The following is a 24,865-nucleotide window of genomic DNA, read 5'->3' as shown; positions in this document are numbered from 1 at the left end:
CCTTATCATATGCCTGCCTTCGCACCATATCTGGCCCTTGTCAACAATTTCAAGATTTTAGCTTTAGCCGTTTCTCCTGGACGTTGATTCTCGATCAATCAGTCAGTCGGCTAGTCATTTCACTACATTTTATATATAAATATTTATAATTCTTTTTGTATTTTATTTAATATTCATTTTATTTTTTTTTTAATTCAACCAAAAACTCAGAATTTTACATTGCTAGAAGGCTATAATTAAAACGGTATTTCAATTCCTTGATTAGATAAGGATTTGTTTTTTTCTTTTATAGTTAATTAATAATGAATAAGTCTTGTGAAATGCATTTACTTTTTGTTCTGTGTTTTTTTTTTTTTTTTTTTTTTTTTTTCAAAAAGCTAATAAGGATTTGACTTCGATGACATCGAGTAGGCGTGTTTATATGTATGTGTGTATTTAGGTGTGTGTGAGTGTAAATAGAACTCAGTATTGATTTTTTTTAAATACAAGGGTTAAATTAAAAATCTACTTGGAACAGACTTGGAAAAGTTTGAAAAAGAGAGCCAGAAAATTATAAATAAAATGTTTCGAGACTGGTTCTCTTCCACCGTAAAAATTTATACAATTTAAAAAAAAATAAGATTAATGCAATTTTTGACAAATAATTTAAAAAATGTTTGGGAATAAAATTACAAAAAAAGTATAAAATGACATGTTTAAAAATTAATAAGGAAACTTTTACGAAACAAAATTTTAGATACATTCATTTCAAATGAAATATTTAATATTGAGTTTTTTTTTTTCAAAAAATTTTTTTTTTATAAATAAAATTTCCCCAACTGCAGCTGCTGAGAATGGCATTTAGTCCAAACCATCATCGACAAAATCAGGTTTCTTGGGAGCAGCCTTGGGCTCTTCGTTGGTTGGAGCTGCTTGTGGAGTAGAATCTTCGGTAGCACCAGTAGCTGCACCAGCTCCTGGGAAACCAGGAACACCACCAGGGAAGCTTCCCTTAAAGGATTCAATGAGTTTAGAAATCTTGGGATTAGACTTGTATTTCTCAATGTTTGCCGGATTCTTGATGATATCTTCAAAGGCAGCCATTATTTCGGGATCATTCATGGCGGACAACAAGTCGCCCATATTCGCGCCACCCATGCCAGGGAAACCACCAGCACCACCGCCAGCTCCAGCTCCACCGGCGCCGGGGAAACCACCAGGAAAACCTCCCGGGAAGCCACCGGGGAAACCGCCAGCACTTTGTTGTTTCTGTTGCTCCTGACGTGCCTTTTGACGTCTGGCCTCCGCCGCCTTACGCTCACGTTCGGCCTTTTTGCGTTGCTGTTTCAAGCGATGCTGTTCAATTTTCTTGGCATTGGGTGTTACCTCACGCAACCATTCATCGGCCTCCTCATCGTAATCGAGTTTACAGGCCTGACGCAAATCCTTGGCCGCCTCTTCCCAATTGCCGAGTAAACGATTGGCCCGACCACGATACTTGTAGGCCGCAGCCGAATCACAATTGATTTCCAAAGCTTTGTTGCAATCGCGAATACAGGCATTCGGTTTCTTTAGCTTCAAAAAGGCCTGACCACGTTTGGCATGGAACAGAGCATTACCGGGATTAATTTCAATGGCTTGGGTATACAAATCGATGGCTTCTTGGAATTTTTGTTCACTGTAGGCGGCAGCTGCCTGGGAGCGTAGTTCACTCGACTTGTCAACATCTTCTTCGCTGGGTGTCTTGGAGGAATCGCCCATGGGTTGGTCGACATCATTGTCGGGTTCAATAACGCCTGGAGGGAGAAGAAAAAAAATTGGAATTATAAATGCGGATATTTTTAAAGAATATTTTTTCAAAGGACCAATAAACGTGGATTTTTGAAGAGTATTTTTTCAATAAAATTACCATTTTTTAAAGACAATTTTTCAAAGGATTTTTAATAAGGATTTTTTTTTCAATACAATAAGGATTTCTTTTAGAATAAATGGGGATTTAAAAAAAAAAATTGTGAATTTTTAAAGAACATTTTTTCAAAGAACCAATAAATTTGGATTTCTTAAAAAAAAAATTTAAAGGACCAATTAACGAAGGTTTTTTAAATAATATATTTTTAAAAAACCAATAAAGGCAATTTTTTTAAAGAATATTTTTTCAAAAGACCAATACATGTGGATTTTTTGAAGGATATTTTTTCAAAGGACCTATAAATGGGGATTTTTTCAAAATCTTTTTTCAAAGGACCAACAAATGGGAATTTTTTAAAGAATATTTTTCAAGGACTAATAAACGTGTTTTTTTAAGCAATATTTTTTTAAAGGACCAATAAATGAGGATTTTTTGAAGAATATTTTTTCAATGGACCAATTAATAAGCATTTTTTTAGTGACAATTTTTTCAACAAAATTTTTAGAAGGATTTTTTTAAACATTAATTGGGGATTTTTTAAAGAATTTATGTGAATTTTTTTAAAGAATATTTTTTTAAAGAACCGATTAATTTGGATTTTTTAAAGAACATTTTTTAAAGGACGAATAAACTTTGATTTTTTATAGAAAATTTTTTCAAAGGATCAATGAACCTGGATTTTTTTAAAGCATTTTTTTTTTCAAAGAACCATTAAACGTGGATTTTTTTAAAGACACTTTTTTCAAATGACCAATATTTTAAAGAATATTTTTTTAAAGGACCTATTAATTGGGATTTTTTTGAAAGATTTTTTTTTCAAAGGACCAATAAAATTGAATTTTTAAAAGAATATGTTTTCAAAGGACTGGATTTTTTGAAATATATTTTTTTTCAAAGGACCTAAAAACTGGATTATTTAAAAAAAAAAAAAAATTAAAGATTTTTTTCATAATCCCATTACAGGGTGAGATAAAAAACTGCAACAAAGTAAAAAGTCATTATTTTATTTTTTTTTTAATTTTATTGAATGAAAGCGAAAATGTCGGAAATAGCATAAAATTTAAGAATAAATTTGGATTGGTCACCTTTGGCACGAATTATGGCCTTCAAACGGCCAATGAAACCGAAACACGCTGCCCTAAAGTTGCTGTACGGTGTTTTGGCCCATTCCCGGCGAAACGCTTGTTTGAGGTGATCGACACGTTAGTATTTTCTAGTGTCAACCTTGCTTAACTCCAGACACAATAGTCCAACGGATTGGTATCCGGAGATTTTGGTGGCCATTGTGCGCTGGAAATGAAGCGAGGAACCTCATTTTGTAAGCATTCTTGGGTGACACGTGTTGAGTGCGATGGTGCTGAGTCCTGTTGGAATGTCCAAGGGCTGCGGCCAAAATGTTGCCTGCCCAAGGTTTTAATACAACCTCCAGAATATTTTCGCTATAATATTTGGCATTTATTCTGATGCCACGGTCGATAAATACGGATATAGCGGAGAGCGACCATCGACTGTTATGGCGGCCCACACAATCACCATGGCCGGCGCTTGAGGTCTGGTGGCCAACCGATGGTGTATATTTTCAGCTGACCTCTTTCTCATTTTATTTATTTACAAACTGCTGGACAACGAATGTTTTCTCATCGGAGAAACTCAAATTCGCCAGTTCACCACTTTCGGCCAAGTGAAGCAACTCTTTAGCTCTTTTGAGTCCATTTTCTTTCTGTTGCGGTGTAAGTTCTTGCACTTTTCGGCTTTACCCCGAGCTCATTTTTCATTATTTGCCGAATGGAATATTGCGATATGTTCAGCTCACGAGCCATTTTTCGGCCAATGCGACGCGGGTTTTGATCGCTTTTAAGTAGCTTCTTTACTTTTCAAACCATTTCTACTGATGTTGCTGTTTTCTTCCGTTCACTTGCTTGACGTCGGGCTACGCTACCAGTATCACGGTAACGAGCGATGGTACGAAACACAAAAGATTTATTCACATTTAAATGCTGGAGTGCTCAGACTATAGCCGCTTTTGGGCTTCCAGCCAAATATAAAGAAATCACACTATCACGCTTGAATTCCATCACGAATAACTTTTATTCTGGAAAATTCTCACCAAAATGCTTTTGCAGGCTTGTAAACAATATAATGAGCTATCACTGGAATAATTTTAACAGCTGTCGGCCGAGTGGCTTAGAAATGACAACAGTCTGAAGGTGGTTGCAGTTTTTTTATTTCACCCTGTATTCAAATACGAAACTTGAAAAACAAATCCGGTGAATAATGTAGCTAAAATCGTTAAAATACCGAATATAGAGAGGTAGCGTTATACGAAGACCTGGACCTGCATAGACAATTTTCTGTCACAGGCTGTAGTACCTATTAGGAACTTCAAATATAAAATTTCAAATAATTTCGCTGAATATTGTACCTAAAATCGTCAAAATACCGAATATAGGGAGGTACTAATATATGGGGTCTATACGAAGACCTGGACCTGTATAGACAATATTTTTTCATAGACTGTAATTCCAATTACGAACTTTAAATACGAAATTTAAAACAACCCCGGTGAATAATGTCGCTAAAATCATCAAAATATCGAATATTGGAAGGTACCCTTACATGAGGGATATATGATATCTTGGGCCCATATAGACAATAATCTTCCAGGGGGTAAACTGTATATTGTCAACTTTGCCATAACAATTTCCCCATAATTTTGTTAAATGTATTTTTAATTATTTTTTTCTTTCCAAACCCAAAGTCAAAAAATTGCTTCAAATAATGATTTGCTGTCCAAGCCGCAAGGAATTAATAGCATTTGCGCAATTCGCCGTGGCGGTAAATTATAAACCATTCTAACAACTCCAATATTTAATTTAAATATTTTCCTGCTTCCTCTCTCTCCCTCTCCCAACAGATCCTCTCATTGTGGAATTATTACATTATCGATTTGTTTGATACACCAATGTATGACTTGAAGCTATTCGAACATCGGTGTGTTAGTGTGGCTCTGTGCTTTGCATCGTTTTATTATTCGTTGGGTACATGGCTATGGCATTCGAAATTGTCGGTTACACGAATGTTCTCAAGGATTCATGTGAGCGGAAATATAGACTCAATTTTTTTTTATTTTATAGGTTTTAAAATTAAATTTCAGTGCATTTTGGTCTATTTGACATTGGTGTCATTACTCTGCATTAGCCGATCTCGTTATATTGCCACCTATGGACCCCTCATTCGTGGTGTCTTCAGCCATGAGATATTCGATGATGAAGATGACCGCATGGCTAGAAGTTTAATTTTAATTCAAGGAATAATGATACTCTCTGCCATCATTATTGTGGTCCAATTGAATTATGTTTTCAAGAGGTTGTCTAGTATGTGGGAGAAGAGAAATCGAAGCGCTTAAAGAATTACGAAATTTTTTCTTATGAAAACGATAGACAATTCCATCAAAAACATGAATTAATAAGAAACAGCTCACAATCTCCACAATTGTATATGCCTTGATTTTTTTTTTTAATTTTTAGTTTGTGAAAAATTATTTTAAAAAAATCCCGAATTAATATTCCTTGAAAAATGTAAAACAAAATCGTTCGAAATATATTTTTAAAAGTAATTGTCAAAAAATCTCCGAGTTGTGAATCCTTAAAAATAGTTTTTACAAAACTACCCGATTTTTTAGATTTTTGAGTATGTTTATGAAAAAATACATATTCTGATGGCCCTTAAATATATTCCCAAAAAAAAAATTCCAACCCGATGTCCCTTAAAAATCTTTTTTTTAAAGTTCACAACCAGTCACTCCTTTAAAAATATTAGGAGATCCCGCCTTTATAGAGTGAGGAAAATATTTTTGAAAAAATCCAAATCTTGTAACAATTTATAATAAGAAAAAAGAATTAATAGTCTTTGTAAAGTATTAAAAAATAATCTGAGTAGAAAAAAATGCAAAAATACAACAATTTATAGTTTCTTGAGAATATTTTTGAAAACATCTCCGTTCTGATGGTTCTTAAATATGTTATAACATTTTTCCAACTGGATGTCACAATCAGCAACTTCTTTAAAAATATTAGAAAAAAAAAATAGTCATTATAAAATATTAAAAAGAATAAAAAAAATCCAAAAATACAAGATTTTTTTGAAAATGTATGCGATCTATATCCTTGAAAATATTTTTCAAAGAGTACCCAAATTTATATATCCTTGAATATATTTTTAATATATTTTTGAAAAAAAAAAAATCCCTGTTCGGTTTTAATAGTTCACAATCAGTAACTAATTCAAAAATATTAAAAAATACACCCTTTTATAGATGGAGGATAAATATTTTTGGAAAAATCCAAACCTTAAAAAACAAAATAGATTTGACCCGCTCCTTTAAAAGTATATACCCTCAGCCATATGGCTAGAGAGGGTATATCATTTGATACGGCCAAAAGTTGACCAGTCGAAATAAAGGTTTTAGACGCTAGGTCTCTTTGAACCAAATCCATTTCAGGACATTTGGAGTCGATATAGCGATGTCCGTCCGTAAGTCTGTTTGTCTGGCTGGTGCGCACGATAACTCTCGAAGAGAGTACCAGATTTGGTACAATGTAATATTATTGTCAAACTTAGCTTGAGTTCGGAGATGGGCAATATCGGTCCACTGCTTCTGGTACCTTCCATACAAAATGTCAAAATTTTCAAAGAAATTTACCACACAGAAGGAGAAAGGATAATCCGATTTCGCTCCAACTTGGCGAATCCTAATATCTGCGTCAGTGCTAGGTCAGGTACCTCCACCACAAAGGCTCAACATTTTTAATGATTAAAACTATTATAAATTGTGATATAAGTGTCCGATTGTCTTTAAATTACACACATCTCAATATTTTTATTAATCCAAGGTCTGGTGTGAAGATGGAATATATCGGTCCATTCCTTCTGGAACCTCCCCCACAAAGGGTTAAAATTTTGAATATCTACAAAGCTCATAAGACGTGAAATTGATCCAGACTTGGCACATCTCAATATTTCTATCAAAATACGATCCGTTATAAAGATGTTTGGAATCGGACCATTTCTTCTGGTACCTCCCCCACAAAGGGTCAAAGCTTCGAATAACCAAAACGATAGTAAAATCCGAAATATGCAGCATCCGGTTCTATTCATATTTCACACATCCCATTATTTCCACTAACACAAGATCTGCTGTGAAGATGAAATATATCGACCCACTTCTTCTGGTTCCTCCCCCACAAAGGTTAAAAATTTTGAAAATTCATGAAGCTCATAAAACACGAAATTGTCTGATTGCCTTCAAGAAAATCCTCAAATCTGAGCTTGTATATATGTTGGCACTTTTACCATTTTATCTTAAATAAAAGTGTCTCAGATCCTGCGATTCCAAATTATACATTATAACGCCCATAATTTCCAGTTGTTATTTAAATATTTCAGTTTAATTGGAATATCTTAAAATATTAAAAAGAAAACAACTTAAAGTTTTCGAAATAATGCAGCAGCTGCTCCCGCCGCCGATCCTTCTGCTGACGATGTGGTGGATGCTGCTCCATGGGCATGTTGTGACAAATTCTGCACTTCATATAAATTTGAAGAAAAATCATGGCGCCCCACAGCCGCCGGAGGAGGTTGACAAAAGAGACCCGAAGAATCAATTAAATGGGCATAACTGAGAGAAGATTGTGTAAAACTAAATGAGGCTGCGGGATTGTGAGGCAAAACCTCTGGATTCTGTTGTTGTACAACGTGGCCAATATTTGAAGAATCCTCCGAAGAGGGGGGCGGCACCGTGAGAAAAATATTTCCCATGTTGGAAGGATTAGTTGATAATATCACATTGGTGTTTGTTGCTGTTGTTGCTCCTTCCAAGGTGGCGGGTTGTGTTTCAGGTTTGGGATATTTTATTAAACTTTCCCATGGCCGATGATGGCTTAAATCTAATCTCTCTCCCCGGGGATCCAGCCACATGCCTCCCGGCTCATTGCCTGTGTAGTGGGATACATTTGGATTGGATTTCATAAAACCCCCACCTCTCTTCGGTTCCGGGTTGCTGAGAAAGGCCAAACGAAAGTCCTCGTGAAAGGAACGATAGTAGTAGTGATTCGATACATATTTCTTGTCCTGCGCCACACACATGTCCTTGTACTCCTTGTACATCCGTTTAATGTTCAGCGAATGGTGAAGATATCGCGTTTTACTTTTCTTATTTGGCAACCATGTGGGATAGGAACTGATGTGATCTGTAATGGTCTGCTTGCGTTCAGGACCAATTTTATTCGATTTTCCATTGTGGCCACGACGATCGGCCCCGGCATAGAAACCGGTGGTCTTGTCGGCAAAATCTATGGCATTCGTGATGAACTGACGATTGATGGCCAGGGTGGCCATCATAAAATGTTTACACACCCGTTTATTTTCACCCTGCAGTCCGGCCGAACGTAAAAAGAATCGAGTGTGATAGGCTCGTGGCGGACGATTGGATTTACGAAATTCCGGTGTGGTCTGGGTCTCCACCTCTTTGGTTTCAATGCGGGCCAAAATGAAATCTTTGCGACGTTTATAGTCCATGGACCAGAAGGTGTCACAAATCTGTTTGCGTTCCTCTTCGGTAAACTTCGTGTGGCATTTGTGTATACAGCGTTCGGCACATTTAATGGGTTTGGGAAAGTGTTCGGGTAGGGGGTCGCCGGGCTTGCGCCGCACACGTTTTTTCGGTGTGGACATGGATGCCGCCGCCGCCAAGCGTTTCTTTTTCTCTTCATTGGGGTCAATGGTTATTAAGTCGCCCGTTTCCGGATCTAGATATTGTTGGACCGTATCTTCCTGTTTCTTGGAAGCTTTCGTTTCCTCCCCACCACCTTCCATGACTCCGGGTGGTTTCGTTTCCATTTCCGGTTCATAACCATCCAAGGCTTTCTTAATCATATAATTTGTAATACACAGCGTAGATTCGAAATATTTCCGACAGACCCTTATAAAGGGTATTTCCTCCCCCTCCTCCGTTCCCCGTCTTCCGTTTTCATTGGCCACATTTAAATAATAACAACAATTATTACCACGACTTTTGGCATTTTTCCGTTTGAGGCGCGTATAACGCTTGGTCTTTGTCCTCCGCCTTATGAACTGTTTCTTTTCTTCGGAACTGAGGGACCAAAAATATTCGCACATGGCCTGTCTTTGTTCCTGGCTAAATTTTTGGGTACATTTTTGTTTGCAAATTTCCCGGCATTGTTCCATGCGTGGTATTCTCACGGATAGGCCCTCCTCTTTGAGGGGATATTTACGTGGTCGGCCTTTTTTACGGGTAAGAATTATCAGGGGTTCATCATCCTCATCCATGTCGTTTTCATTTCCATCTTCCTCCTCCACCTCCTCCTCTCCCAGGAAATCTTCATCGGAATCCACATAATCTTCATTGTCGTTACTATCGTCTTTATTAGCCTCGTGCATTTGGTCTTCTTCTCCCGAATCATATCGTAATTCACATTTGGTTTCTCTTGCCAAATGCAACTCCTCTAAGGCATTTTCCAATGCCGGTCTATGGTCGGATGTTTCCTCAGTCTCCATTTTCAAACTTGCTTCCGTTTCCTCCTCTTCAGCTTCCATTTTGATTTCTTGCTCGGATGCAGCACTGGCAGTACACAAAGGATCATCGCCTGATCTTAAGGTTTCATTTGCAGCCGCTTCCAATTTTATATTGACTTTTTTAAGGCGATTTTCCTTTTTAGTTTTTCTAACCGGTTTTGGTTTTTTCTTTTTCCGCGTTTCCTTTTTGGCCAACCGTTTTTGTTTAACTATTTTTGGCGGCCTCTCGTCGAGATACAGAACATTGGGTTCTAACAATTGCATGTTGTCGGTTTCTGCAAACATATGGCAAGCAAAAAAGGCACTTATCAAAATTTCACAGATATTGATGGATCAGAGAGAGTGGGGGAGAGAGAGAGAGAGAGGTTGGGTCATGTAGAGAGAGATACATGGTTAAATTATCAAGTGTGGTGTTTTTGTGTTTGAAATTCAATATTTTGTTAGAGACTTTTTAATTTTTTTTTTCAAATTAATCACAATTTTTTTAAAGTGGGATGGTACTTTTTAAATCTAAGGTTCCAGAAAAATCCAAAATTTTTTATTTTTTAAAAAACTAAAACAGTGTGTTTCCAAAAATATTTTTTAAAGCCTCACATTTTAAAGCCACACTTTTAAATCAAAAGTCAAAATCAAAAATATTTGTATAACCTCAGTCATATGTCTGCAGAGGATATATATCATTTGATACGGCAAAAACGTGCCTCATCGAAGTAACAGTCTTCGACCCTTGGGAGTCGATTTAGGGGTGTCCGTCTGGCTGGTGCGCTTGATAACTCCTGGAGGGAGTACCCGATTCGATCCAATTTTGGTAAATCGTAATATTATTGTCAAACTTAGATAGAGTTCGGAGATGGGCAATATCGTCCCTCTCCTTCTGGTACCTCCCCCACAAAAGGTAAACTTTTTCAGGGAAAATGATATACCCCATAGAAAGAGAAAGGATCATACGATTTTGTTCAAACTTTGCAAATTATAATACTTTTGTCAGTGCCAGGTGAGGTGCGTAAATGGGCAACATGGGTGCAGCACTCCATCAAATAACTCGTACACAATGATTCAAAATCGGGAATAATTATAACTCTCATAAAATGTGAAAAAGATGCCCAATTATCTTCAAATTTCACACAACCCAATATTTTTATTAACGCAAGATCTGGTGCGAAGATGAGATGTATCAGTTTACTCCTTCTGATACCTCCCTCAAAATGGGGCAAAATTTTGAATAGTCATGAAGCTCGTAAAACAATCCAATTCCTTTCAAAACCATCACTCCCCAATATTTCTAACAGCAGGTGGGAAGATGGAATATATAGCACCACCCCTTCTGGCACCTCCCCCCTAAAGGGGCAACATTTAAAATAAGTGTAACTCTTATAAAATGTAAAATAAGAGACCGATTGTCTTTTAATTCCAAACATCCCAATATTTGTATTAACACAAGATCTGCTGTGAAGATAGTATACATCGACCCACTCCTTCTGGTACTTCCCAAACAAGTTGTCAAACTTTTGAATAGCCATGAAGTTCATAGAACGAGTAATGAGCATTTGATTCCTTTCAAACTCGTCACATCCCAATATTTTTATCAACACAAGATCTGTTGTGAAGATGGTAAATATCGATTCACTCCTTGTGGTACCTCCCCCACAAAGGATCAGAATTTTGAATAACCAAAGCGATTATAAGATGCGATGTAAGCATTCGATTCATTCTAAGACACAAACATTCCAATATTTACGCTAACACAAGATTGGTACCTTTTCCCACAAAGAGAAAATGAGATTGGAAAATGTTTTCCTTTGCACCAAAAATTCTGCAAAAGATTTAATTTTGATTTCTACAAAGGAGATATTAGTAAAAGCATCGCACAATGGACCCACATCCAATCTTTCTATCCAAAACTATTTCAACGTCTCCCTATTTAAAACCTAGAAGCCAAGCCAAGCCTCAATATCAAATTTTAAAATTTCAGCTCTATCCCTTCACGTAGTACCAAATTTATTAACATTTGATCCTAACTACCACTTGATACCAACATAAACCTCAATATCAAATTTCGGGATTCCAGTTCTAACCCTTCACCTAATACCAAATAACATAGTAACATTTAGTACTATTCATACAAATATAGGACGCATTTCTAAACTCTCAAACCCAGATACCATCAGTAATCAATAATCAAATTTCGATATTTTCCTCAATATTTGAAGGCCGGAATTTCCGGATTCCTTTCTCAAATACCAACTCCATATCCAAATCCCAGATAAAAACAGAAGCCTCAATATGAAATTTGAGGATTCCAGCTCTATTCCTTCATCCAATGCCAAATGTATTACCATTTAGTACTTTTCGTACAATTATAGTACACATTTCCAAACTCTCAAACACAGATACCATAAGGAATCTAATAATCAAATTTCCGAATTTTCCTGCATATTTTAAGGCTGGAACTTCCGGATTCCAACTCTATCCCTTCACCCAATACTAAATTTGGTACCATTTAGTGCTTTTCGAGCAATTATAGTACACATTTCCAAAACCACTTCTACATCTAAATTTCAGATACCAACAGTGACCTAAATAAAAATTTCGGAATTTCAGCTCGATCCCTTCACCCAATACCAAATTTAGTAACTTTTACTACGCATATCGAAAACAATCTACATCTGTCCATCCGAGACACCAACATTGATCCAAAGTTAGTACCATTTAGTGCTTTTCGCACAATTATTGTACGCATTTGCAAAACCACTATCAGATCTCAACACCAGTTACCAACAGAGACCTCAATATGAAATTTTAGCTCTACATATTTACTAAAAATCAAATTTAGGAACATTTAGTACTTTTCACATAATTGTAGTACTCATTTGTAAAACAGTTCCATATCTCAATCCTAGACACCAACAGTTATCGAAATATAAAATTTCACGGTTTCATCCGTGAAAGTTATCCCTCCACACAATACCAAATATAGTACCAATCAGTGTTTTTCGTGCAAATATTGGGCGCATTACCAAACCACTGCTAAGTTTCAAACACAGATACCATTAGTATTTTAAATATCAAATTTCAGAATATTATCTAATTCTTTCATCCAATGCCAAAAATGGAACTATATTTCAGTACTTTTCGCACAATTATAGTACACATTTCCGAAATCATCTCCATTTTAAGATTTCAATACCAAACAATACCATATTAAAGATTTAAAGCACTATCTGTTCACCCAATACCAAATTGTACCAAATGTAGTACTATTTAGTACTTTTCGTGCACTTGTAGCGACAACAGGAACCCCAATACAATACAAAATTTAAAAATTCCAGCTTCATTCGTTTATCCTAAACCGAATTGTTCCAAATTTAGTACCATTTAGTACAGTTCGCACACATAGTACACATTTCCAAAAACATCTCATCAAAATACTTTTCAACCTTGATTCTCATACCAAATTTTAAATTTTCAGCTCTATCTATTCACATAATATGAAATTGTACCACTTTAGAAGTTTAGTACCATTTTACAACTTTTCGTTATCTTAAAGTTCAAATTTCGAAAAGCCCATTTGTATATCTATACTGCACTTTAAAAATACTTAGTATCATTTTTAGGAATTAGAATGAATTAAAAACTCCGTCATTTAGTTGCCAAGTCCACAGCAAGGACTTAGCAACCATAGCCGTGACATGAGGCTTGATTACAGGACGTTTGTTGGACTACATGATGGCTATAATTTTAAAAAGTTATATTTATGATTATATAAATTATAATGCAATCCGACCTTATAGCTAGTTATCACCCAGCTTGGAAAAAGCTGTGGCCGATATGTTTGCTTCCTCTGAGAAAGTACCCCAAAACCAACAACTCATTTTGAAGTTGTCCGTCGTATACACATTGGGTTCATATTTGAGGTCTTATCCGACGGACAAACTTAAAGGTGTGAAAATCTGTAAAACTAATTTTCTTTTGAAAACAAGAAAAAGACAATAAGTTCCCCCGGGCAGAATTTCTAATAACCTCCACCATTAGGAAAAACATTTTTAAATAAAAGTCTTGGGACTCAAACGTATTTCACTTCAATCTGCAAATACCAGTGAGATCTTTTGAAGAATGCATCAAAATACCGAATGTCTGCGGGTACCATTATATGGAAAGCTTGGACGAACATGGACATTGTTCCGACACCTGTTGCAGAATACATTATGAACTACAAATACATAAATTGAAACCAATCCTATAGACGATGTGGCTTAAATACCGAATATCCAAAGCTACCGGTGTATGGGTGTTGGAATAAAACATGGACCTATAAAGACAAATACCCAGTCACTGAAGATAGAACCCATTACAAACTCTCAATATCATATTTGGGAGAATTTTGTGAAAAAATGGGGCAAAAATCATAAAAATACCGATTATCGAGAGACAACGTTATTTGGGCGTTATAGGAAAACGTGGATCTATGTATGCAATGTTCTACCCCCGGGAACTGGAACCAAACGGTAGAGAAATTCATTAGAAAATGTGGCTTAAATCGTCAAAAAACCGTATATCCGAAGGAACCGTTATATGGATTGTTATAACAATACGTGGACCTAGCCTATAGTCTAGCTCAACCACAGAAGGTAGAGCCCGTTATAAACTTTCAATACTAAATTTGAAACAATTCCGTAGAAAAATGGAGCAAAAATCATCAAAATGTTGATTATCGGAAGATAACGTTATATGGGCACGATATATACAATGTTCTGCTCGGGGAACTAGAACCCATTACGAATAACAAATTCCAAAATGTAAACAAATTCCTTAGAAAACGTGGCTTAAACCGTCAAAGAAACGAATATCCAAAGGTACCGGTATAAAACGCTTAGCCACAGAAGCTAGAACCCGTCATAAACTTTCAATACAAAATTTTGAACAATTCCATGAAAAACTGGAGCAAAAATCATCAAAATACGGATTATCGGAGTGTACCGTTATATGGTGCCCATGGGAACTAGAATCCATTACGAACTACAAATTCCAAAAATTTATACAAATTCGTTAGAAAATTTGGCTTAAGTCGTCAAAATATCTAATATTCGAACGTACCGTTATATGAGCGCTATAGGAAAATGTAGACCGATGTATCTCATTTTCATTAGCAACCCTCCTAGACATAATACAAACTAGTATAAACCAGTAAGGAAAGCTCAAAAGTCGAGCGGGGCCGACTATATGATACCCTACACCACCATGTATATTTAGTAGAGCTCTCGTAAAAAGGTTTATACAGAGCATTTCAGAGCTCTATGAGATATTTGGTACAAAATCAAAATCTATCTAATTCTATCGTGCATTTTACGAACTATAGCTATATCTGAACCGATTTTCACCAAGTTTGATGTATTTGATTCTATGCTGAATTCGGTCAGATGTGCCAAAACCCAGGACATTTGGGCTGATATTGGACATTTGGTGCGCAATCAAAACGAAATTGGATGAAGATATATATAGGAGGTATATCCAAATCTGAACCGATATTTGTAAAACTGAAAAAGAAGATATTTCTTGGCTGCATCTGATACCAAATATTATTCTTGTATCGTACATTTTTCGAATTTGAGGGACTTATAGTACAAATCGGATGAAAGGTATATATAGGAGCTATAGCTGTATCCGACCGATTTTCACTAAATTTGATCTACTTGCTTATAGACTACCAAAAGTCAGGTCATTTGAGCCGATATTAGCCATTTGCTGCACATTTAATCCGAAATCGGACGAAGATATATTTGGGAGCTATAGCTATATCTGAAACGACTTTTACTAAAATTGGTGTCCTTGCTTCTAGGCTGAATTTGGCCAGATATGCCAAAATTCATGCAATTTCGGTTGATATTGGCCATTTGTTGCACAATTAACACGAAATCGGATGAAGATACATATGGGTGCTATATCCAAATCTGAACAGATTTTGATAAAATTAAAATCTGGTACCAAATATCATTCCTGTGGAGTGCATATTACGAATGTGAGGGATTTAAAGACGAAATCGGATGAAACATATATATGGGAGCTATAGCTATATCTGAACCGATTTTTACTAAAATTGGTGTACTTGCTTATATGCTGGTTTCAGGTCGGAATTGCCAAAATTGATGCTATTACGGCCATTTGGTGGTCAATCACCCGAAATCGGATGAAGATATATATGGGAGCTATATCCAAATCTGAACCGATTTTCTCCAAATTTGTTGTATTTGCTTTAAGGCTAATCTCGGTCACATGTGCCAAAATTCGGGCCATTTGGGCTGATATTGGCCATTTGGTGGTCAATTAACCCGAAATCGGATGAAGATATATATGGGAGCTATATCCAAATCTGAACCGATTTCGATAAAATTTAAAACAGCTATTTCTGTGCTCCATCTAATACCTGGTACCAAATATCTCGGTTGTGGAGTGCATAGTAGGAATGTGAGGGACAAAAAGATCAAATCGGATGAAAGATATATATGGGAGCTATAGCTATATCTGAACCGATTTTCTCCAAATTTGACATTCTTGCTTCTAGGCCGAACTCGGTTGGGTGTGCCAAAATTCAGGTAATTTGGACTGACAGTGGACATTTGGTGCACATTTAACCCGAAATCGGATGAAGATATATATGGGAGCTATATCTTAATTTGATCCGATTCTCACCAATTTCAATAGGGTTCGTCCTTGGGCCAAAAAAATATTGTTTGGAAAATTTCATCTCAATCGGATAATAATTGCGACCTGCATTTTGTTCACAAGAATACATGGACAGACGGACGGACGGACGGACAGACGGACTGACATGCATAAATCGACTCAGAAAGTGATTCTATGAAGGTTCTCAAAAGTAACTATGGGTCTATCTCGTTTCCTTCTCCATGTTACAAACAAATGCACAAAGACATAATACCCTTACCACTATGTGGTGTAGGGTATAAAAATTTCAAAGCTCTACATCAGATAATGTTTGTCTGATCTCAACGGACAGACAAACTGTCGAACAGACATCATTAAATCGACTAAGAATTTTATGCTGATCATGAATATATATATCCTTTATGAGGACTACGATGGATATAAAGAGGTGTTACAAACGAAATGACAAATTTAACACATCCTCCTTTCCAAGGTGGAGGCTATAAAAACTCGACATGCATGATTGTACTCCTTCCAAAAAGGAAAACGCTTTCAAAATCCACAATTTTCTTCGAAATCCACTTTTTATTCCTTAATGAGCTATTCTTAATTCTAAAGTTTTCTAAATATTGAAGAGGTGGATGCTGCATGGGCCTGGGGTAGAATATTTTCATATAAACTAAGATTAAAATCTGGTGGCTGGGGCACTAATGCTGGTGCTGCTAGACGTGTTCCACTCGCCGTTGTTGTAGCTATGGCAGGTTGACTTATTAGATTGGAATTCAGGGCAGCAGTATCAATAAATTGGGCATAATTCAATGAAGGATTCCAATTAAAAGACGACGTGGAAGGATGAACAATTGTATGTTGTTGCGCCTCCTCCTCCTCCTCCTGCCGTTGAAGCTGGCTATTTGACAAACTTTGCGAATCATCCGGCATCGTTACGGCAGGCATTGTTCGTGATTGCAGATAATTCAAATACATTAAACTATCACCAGGATTGTGTTTACTTAAATCTAATCTCTCGCCATTGGCATCAAACCATATACCACCGGGTTCTTCGCCGGTGTAATGTGAAACATTTGGATTGGTTTTTAGGAAACCACCACCCTTTGTCGGCCCTGGATTCGCGAGAAACGACAGACGAAAGTCCTCATGAAATGTTTTATAGTAAATATTCGTGGAAACGAATTTCATTTGCTGTCCCTCACACATCTCTTTGTACTGCAGATACATCCGTTTGATGCTCAGCGAGTGATGGAGATAACGACATTTACTCTTCTTATTTGGCGTCCAATAGGGATAGGAGGCAATGTGATCTCGTATGAATTTCATACGTTCCTCATCGATTTTATTGCCGGCCGTGTTGAGACCGCGGCGATCACAGCCGGTATAGTGGCCCGTGGTCTTGTCGGCAAAGTCAATGGCATTGGTGATGAACATACGCGATATGGAAAGGGTGTTCATGAGGAAGTGTTTACACACTCGTACATTTTCACCCTGTGAACTTGAACGCAGATAGAAACGTGTGTGATAGGCCCGCGGAGGGCGATTTGTTTTCCGAAACTCAGGCATTGTTTGGACCTCAATGTCTTTGGTTTCGATGCGTGTCAAAATGAAATCCTTGCGCCGGTTATAGTCCAGAGACCAGAATACATCACAAATTTGTTTGCGTTCTTCTTCGGTGAATTTCGTGTGGCACTTGTAGATACATCGCTGTTTACATTTAATGGGTTTGGGATGATGTTCAGGAGGGGGGTCACCACGTTTTCGAGGTTTGTATTTGGGTTTTGGGGCGGTGGGAGTTGGCTTGACTTTCTCTTTTGCCTTGGCATCTATGGTAATGAGATCTCCCGTTGCGGGATCGAGATATTGTTGTGGTCCCTCATCTTTTTCCTCTTCTTCTTCTTTTGGGCGATTTTTTTGCTGTTGCAGTAACTTGACATCGATCACAGGTGGGGCTTCATAACCCTCCAGGGCTTTTTTGATTTTATAATTTGTTATATGCAAGGTGGATTCGAAATATTTTCGACAGACCCGTATCAATTTGTTCTCCCCCTCGCCACCCGTATCTCCATCCAAATAATAGGCAAAATGTGGAGAGTTATGTTGCCGTGTCGACTTATTCTTCAGACGAATGTAGTGTCTCACTTTTGTCCTGGCATGTTGGCGTATATATTCCCGTTTCTCTGATTCCGCCAGAGACCAAAAGAGATTGCAGATTTTCTCTCTTTGTTCTTCATTGAATTTTTGCGAACATTTTTGTTTGCAAGCCCCTCGGCATTGTTTGAGACGTGGTAATTTTTGCTTTCCCGGTGGCCGGCCCTTACGTTTGGCAATCATAATCAGAGGTTCATCGTCTTCCTCCTCTGTTGCTTCAGTGGAAGATGCCACATAAGAGTCGGCAGAATCATCTTGATCATCACCATAATCATCCCCATCATCATTTTCCTCATTCTCCTTGGCATTTTCTTCATTGGAGCCATCTTCAGAATTTTCGTATTTTAGTTCCGAGGTATCTGGGGAATATTTGCTGGCTGGGGAAATTTCTTGTCCATCCTCCTCCGCTTTTGGTATCATTATATCATCCGTTGGCATTTCAACATCTATTTCCATTTTTATGGGCTTCTCCATGGTCAGTAGGGGATCATCATTAATTGCCGTTGTGGCATCATCATCATCACTGTGGACGTGAGGTTTCTTGACCTTCGTTCCTTTTTGGATTTTAGATTTCTTTGCCAATCTGCTTTTATGTCTCAACTTATCCACCTTTAGTGGTTTTTTCTTCTTTTTTGTTTTTCTTGTTCTTGCTTTGACAATTTTCGGTGGCTTTTCATCGAGATATAGAACATTGGGTTCTAACAATTGAACATTGGCCGTTTCTGCAAACATATGGCAAAGCAAATAGAAGAAGACACTTATCAAAATTTCGCAGAGAGAGGATTTTTTTGTTTTTGCTAAAAATAGTTTGAATTAACAAAAAGTTAAATTTTATCAAATTTAAAAACACTTGAAACCATCGATACGACGAAATCGGGAATCTTGGAATTTTGTACACATTCAATATAATGTGGGGACTCCAAAGAATATAGAATGCCCAAGGAGGCATCTGCTTCGCCTAAAGTTCATCGTGTGAAGACCGGGACTAAAATTGCATTTGAACAGCGGTTTATTTAAAAATTAGAAAAAGGGCATTTCGAGGGTCCTATTTTTGAAAAAAAAAAACAATTAAAATAGAATCAGTCGGTTTTTCCGACCCTTTATTGGGGAGGTTCCGAAGCAGTTAGCCAATATTGAGCAATTCGTATCTGATTAAGACTTATATAAACTGATTAAAACGAGCCTGATTTGGACCATATCGACTACTTCCTATACTTTATATGAGATATGTGCAAAATTTTGGAAAATGTGGAAATATACGTGAGGTACTAGATATAGCGACTTGTTTCGCAATTATATTGGGATATAAGTATTGGAAATTGCGACCATTTGTGGTTGAAGTACCAGAACGGGTTGGTCATATTGGCCAAAGTTGAAGAGAGTTGGATGCATATTTCGCGTTTTATGAGCGCTTTTTGTTTCAAAATTTTGAACCCTTTGTGGGAGAAGTACCAGAAATACAGCCCCATTTTCACAGCATATATTGTGTTAGTAAAAATAATGGGGTATGTGAAATTTGAATAGAATCCTATGCTTATATCGGATTTTATGATCGTTTTGGTTATTCAAAATTTTGAACCTTTGTGGGGGAGGTACCGCTAGAAGTGAACCAATACATCTCATATTCATAGCATATCCTCTGTTAGTAGAAATAATGGAATGTTCGAAATATGAAGAGAATCCTATGCTTATATCGGATTTTATGATCGTTTTGGTTATTCAACATTTTAACCCTTTTTGGGGGATTTACCAGAAAGAATAGTCCGATATGTACCATCTTTATAACATATCTTGTGTTGTTAGAAATATTGACATGTGCCAAGTATGAATGGAATCTGATGTTAATATTGCGTTTTATGAGTATCTTTGTTTTTCAACATTTTTAACCCTTTGTGGGAAAAGTACCAGAAATAGTGCGCCAATATATCCCATCTTAACAGCAGATCTTGTGTTAGTAGAAAATATGGAATGTTCGAAATATGAAGAGAACCGGATGCTTATTTGGGATATTATGATCGTTTTGGTTATTCAAAATTTTGATGCTTTGTGGGGGAAGTACCAGAAGGAATGGTCCGATCTCTACCATCTTCATAACAGATCTTGTATTAATGAATATATTGAGATGTGCCAAGTCTGAATGGAATCGGATGCTTATTTCGGATTTTATAAACGTTTTAGTTATTCAAAACCTTGACCCTTTGTGGGGGAGGTACTAGAATAGTCCGATCTCTACCATCTTTATAATAGATCTTGTGTTGATGGAAATATTGAGATTTACCAAGTCTGAATGAAATCGGATGTTAATTTCGCGTTTTATGAGCTTCATTGATATTCAAAATTTTGACCCTTTGTGGGGGAGGTACCAGAAGGAATGAACCGAAATATCCCATCTTCAAAGCAGGTCATGTGTAAAAATTAAAAGGTTTGTGAAATTTGAAGAGAGTTGGATGCTTATTTCGGATTTTATGATCGTTCTGGTTCTTCAAAACTTTGACCCTTTGTAGGGGATGTTCCAGAAGGAGTGAACCGATATATCCCATTTTCACAGCAGACCTTGGAATAACAAAAAAAATTGTGATTTGTGTAACTTGAATTGAACCGGATGTTTATTTCGGATTTTATAAACGTTTTAGTTATTCAAAACCTTGACCCTTTGTGGGGGAGGTACCAGAAAGAATGTTCCAATCTCTACCGTCTTTATAGCAGATCTTGTGTTGATAGAAATATTGAGATGTGCCAAGTATGAATAGAATCGGATGTTAATTTTGCGTTTTATCTGCTTCATGGATATTCAAAATTTTGACCCCTTATAGGGGAGATACCAGAAGAAGTGGACAAATATATTCCATCTTCACACCACACCTTGGGTTAATAAAAAAATTGTGTTGTGTGTATTTTGAAGAGAATCGGACACATAAATCAAAATTTTAAGGCGTTATAATTTTTCAAAATTTTGACCCTTTGTGGGGGAGATACTTGATAGAGTGGACCGATATTGTCCATTTTCGCACCTGACCTAGCAATGGTGAAAATATTAGGTTTTGCAAAGTGTGAGCAAAATCGGATTATCCTTTATCTCTCTGTGCAGTAAAATATTTTCTTTGAAAATATTGACATTTTGTGGGGGAGGTACCAGAAGGGGTGGACCGATATTGTCCATCTCTAAACTCGATCTAAGTTTGATAATAATATTACGATGTACCAAGTTTGAACCAAATCGTATACTCCCTTCGAGAGTTATCATCCAGACAGAGAGACGGACGTACATCGCTAGACCGACTCCAAATGTCCTGAAACGGATTTGGTCCAAAGAGACCTTGTATATACATCCGTTATTTCGATGAGGCACGTTTTGGCCGTATCAAATGATAAATACTCTTCTCTCTAGCCATATGGCAGAGGGTGTAAAAAATTCGTTAATATTTGAAACGAAACCAATTCAAAATTTAATTCCTTCAAAATATAATTTCAAAATTTACAACATAAGTTCATTTATTTTGGAACGAAGAGATTGTCCTTTGTCTAAAACGACATAAAGCCTTATCTGCTTCGCCTAAAGTTCATCGTGTGGAGGCCAGGATTAAAATTGCATTTAAGCAGCCGTTTATTTAAAAATCGAAAAAGCGCATCTGTGGGGAAAAATCCAATTCAAAATTTCACTTTTTAAAAATTATATAAAAGAATTCAACATTTATTTATGGTTCTTTCTAAGGTCCATTATTTTGCTTTTATAAAAAATAATCTATTCACAATTTTTTAAAATTCATAATTCATTCTACTTTGAAAAAAGAAAAGAAAAACAATCCAACTATAGTTTCCTAAACAAAGATCCCAACGAAGACGTGTGAGCCGGTTGAGGTTGACTATTTTCATATAAATTTGAATTAAATTCCTGTTGAACAGCTGCGGGTGGCCCAACAAGATTCGAAGGATTTAGCATGGGTTCAGTCCAATGGCCATAGTTGATGAAGGTTTGATTAAAACAAAATGAAGTTTGCGAAGGGGGATGAAGAGGTGGAACTAGACTCGTTGTGGCAGTGGGAACATTTTCAGATTTTGTTGTTGCTGTTGTTGTGGCAGAAGAAGAAACTGATAAATCTATGTTGGTAGGAATTTTTTCAGGCATCTTGGAAGTCCTTGGAACTACCATAAAACTTTGTGCCGGATTGTGTAGGCCAACATCCAATTTATCTCCCTGGGGATCTAGCCACATACCTCCCGGTTCTTCGCCTGTGTAATGCGAGACATTGGGATTAGCCTTGAGGAAACCTCCACCCCGTTTCGGCACGGGATTAGAAAGAAACGATAATCGGAACTCTTCATGAAATGTCTTGTAGTACATATTCGTTGACACAAACTTCCTCTGTTGGGCCTCGCACAACTCCCGATACTCTTCGTACATACGTTTTATACTCAACATATGATGTAAATAACGTGTCTTACTCTTCTTGTGCGGAATCCAGGTGGGATAGGATCCAATGTGATCCTTGATCAATTGCATGCGATCAGGACTTACACGTTTAGGGGTGGAGTTGAGACCACGGCGATCACAACCCGTATAGCAACCGGTATTTTTATCGGCATAATCTATGGCATTGGTGATAAAAGTCCGGGCTATGGACAGAGTTGCCATCATGAAATGTTTACACACCCGTATGTTTTCATTGCTCTTGGGGGAGCGTAAGAAAAATCTCGTGTGATAGGCTCTGGGTGGACGATTCGATTTACGAAATTCTGGTGCTCTCTCCGTCTCGACTTCCCGAGTTTCGATGCGGGCCAAAATAAAATCCTTACGGCGATTATAGTCCAGGGACCAGAATACGTTGCAGATTTGTTGACGTTCCTCTTCGCTGAATTTCGTGTGGCATTTGTGTATACAACGTTCGGCACATTTGATGGGTTTCGGATTGTGCAAACGTTTTTCGCCGGGTTTCAAACGTACTCGCTGCTTCTTTTTGGGGGTTTCAGGATCATCACAATTTGGGGTTTCTTTCTTTGCCTTGCCTTGTTTCCCTGCCTTGGGATCTATGGTAATTAGATCACCAGTTTCGGCATCCAAATATTGCTCAGGTTCCTTGGAATTGTTTTGGGTTTCTCTTTCTTCTCTATCCTCCTGGCTGGCTGCCGAGGTTGTAGTCTTTTCCTCCACCTGGGGTGTATAACCTTCCAGGGCCTTTTTAATGGTATAATTTGTTAGACACAATGTCGATTCAAAATATTTGCGACACACCCTTGTTATGTTCGTTTCCTCTACTCCTCCACCTCCTTCATCGTCATCCTTGTCCTCCTCCCTGTTGCTGCATTCATCCAAATAATAACAAAAATTATTGCCCCGCATTTTACTGCGATTCCGCTTCAAACGCACATAACGTTTTGTTTTTGTATGTCTTCGTACAAATTCCACCTTTTGATCTTCACTCAAAGACCAAAAGGTACGGCACATTTGTAGGCGTATAGCTTCGCTAAATTTCTGGGAACATTTCTGTTTGCAAATATCTCGACAGAGAGCCAAGCCAGGACGTTTATCACCATTGTCTGTAAATTGTAGGGCATATTTTCGAGGTCGACCTTTTCTTCTGGTCAATTTAATTAAGGGTTCATCGTCTTCATATTCCTCCCGTGAATCTTCTCCATTATCACTATCTCCCTCCTCTTCGTCTTCTTCTTTTTCTAGATTATGATACTCATATTCTTCATCATTTTCTGGCTCAGATTTAAGTACAAATTCTTCTTCATCATCTTCAGGAATTGTTGCCACCCTTTCCAAATCCTCCTCCAATTTGACTTCGTTTTCTATTCCATATATTTCCTCCTTTTCTTTTCCACGACTTTTTTCTATTTCCATTTTAATTTCTTTTTCTCCAGATGAATATAGAGGATCATCATAGTTTTTATCTGGTTCGCATGACTGTGTCTTCTTTGCTGCTGTGCTTTTATTTTTCAATTTGGATTTTTCGACACGTCCCCTCGATGGTTTCTTTGCCACTACCTTCGATTTTGTTGTCCTTTCTCTGCGTTTTTTCGTCCTGGCCATTTTAATAATTTTTGGTGGCTTCTCATCGAGATATAGAACATTGGGTTCTAACAATTGCACATGGGACGTTTCTGCAAACATATGCCAAAGCAAATAGAAGAATACACTTATCAAAATTTCGCAGATACTTGGGGAAGATGGGCTAGAAAAAAGTCCTTATCAAAATTCAAAAAAGTTCTCAGAATCAAAAATAGTTGATTAAGAAATATTTTTTCAATTATTAAGATTTTGTATATGACGCGAGCTCAAACTGCACTTCTTGCATCCGCAAAAATTACAATGAAAAATGACATGATGGTTCAAAAAATCAATTTTCTTGAAAGATTATCGTTTTAAAGTGTCGATGGGCATAACACTGGCCACTAGCGATCAACAAAATTTGACTTTAACATTTTTGTAAAAGTGTAAATTGTAATATTTCTTAATTCTAAATTATTTTTTTGACATTTAGTTAAAGAATATTTCAATACGATTACAAATTTATATCTGAAATTGGTGCCCAACGTAACCACAAAACAGAAAAGTAAACA

General features: G+C 37.0%; 2 protein-coding genes across 5 annotated transcripts in view; one reads left to right on the top strand and one right to left on the bottom strand.

The window, feature by feature from the left end:
* Positions 1–149: 149 nt before the first annotated feature.
* LOC101894231 (hsc70-interacting protein 1) overlaps positions 150–24,865 on the bottom strand; it is a 35,313-nt gene continuing 10,597 nt past the window's right edge. The window contains exon 3 of one of the 4 annotated variants that reach the window (XM_059121870.1): positions 150–1,775. In XM_059121870.1, the coding sequence (XP_058977853.1) occupies positions 841–1,775 (935 nt within the window). In that variant the 3' untranslated portion in view covers positions 150–840. Of the gene's footprint in view, positions 1,776–7,344; positions 9,757–16,706; positions 19,024–22,030; positions 24,407–24,865 lie in introns of those variants that run through there. The other 3 variants (XM_020038898.2, XM_020038900.2, XM_020038899.2) reach the window with 3 other exon arrangements.
* Positions 4,615–5,503, top strand: LOC109613759 (uncharacterized). Its single transcript, XM_020038897.2, has 3 exons — positions 4,615–4,723; positions 4,803–4,982; positions 5,043–5,503. Exons 1-3 carry the CDS (start codon positions 4,667–4,669, stop codon positions 5,292–5,294), a joined length of 489 nt encoding a protein of 162 aa, XP_019894456.2. The 5' UTR covers positions 4,615–4,666; the 3' UTR covers positions 5,295–5,503.

The sequence above is a fragment of the Musca domestica genome, unplaced genomic scaffold (genome assembly GCF_030504385.1).
Source record: "Musca domestica strain aabys unplaced genomic scaffold, Musca_domestica.polishedcontigs.V.1.1 2, whole genome shotgun sequence".
NCBI lineage: Eukaryota > Metazoa > Arthropoda > Insecta > Diptera > Muscidae > Musca > Musca domestica.
Note: the sequence above shows the minus strand (reverse complement) of the source record. Positions and strands in the feature narration are given on the sequence as shown.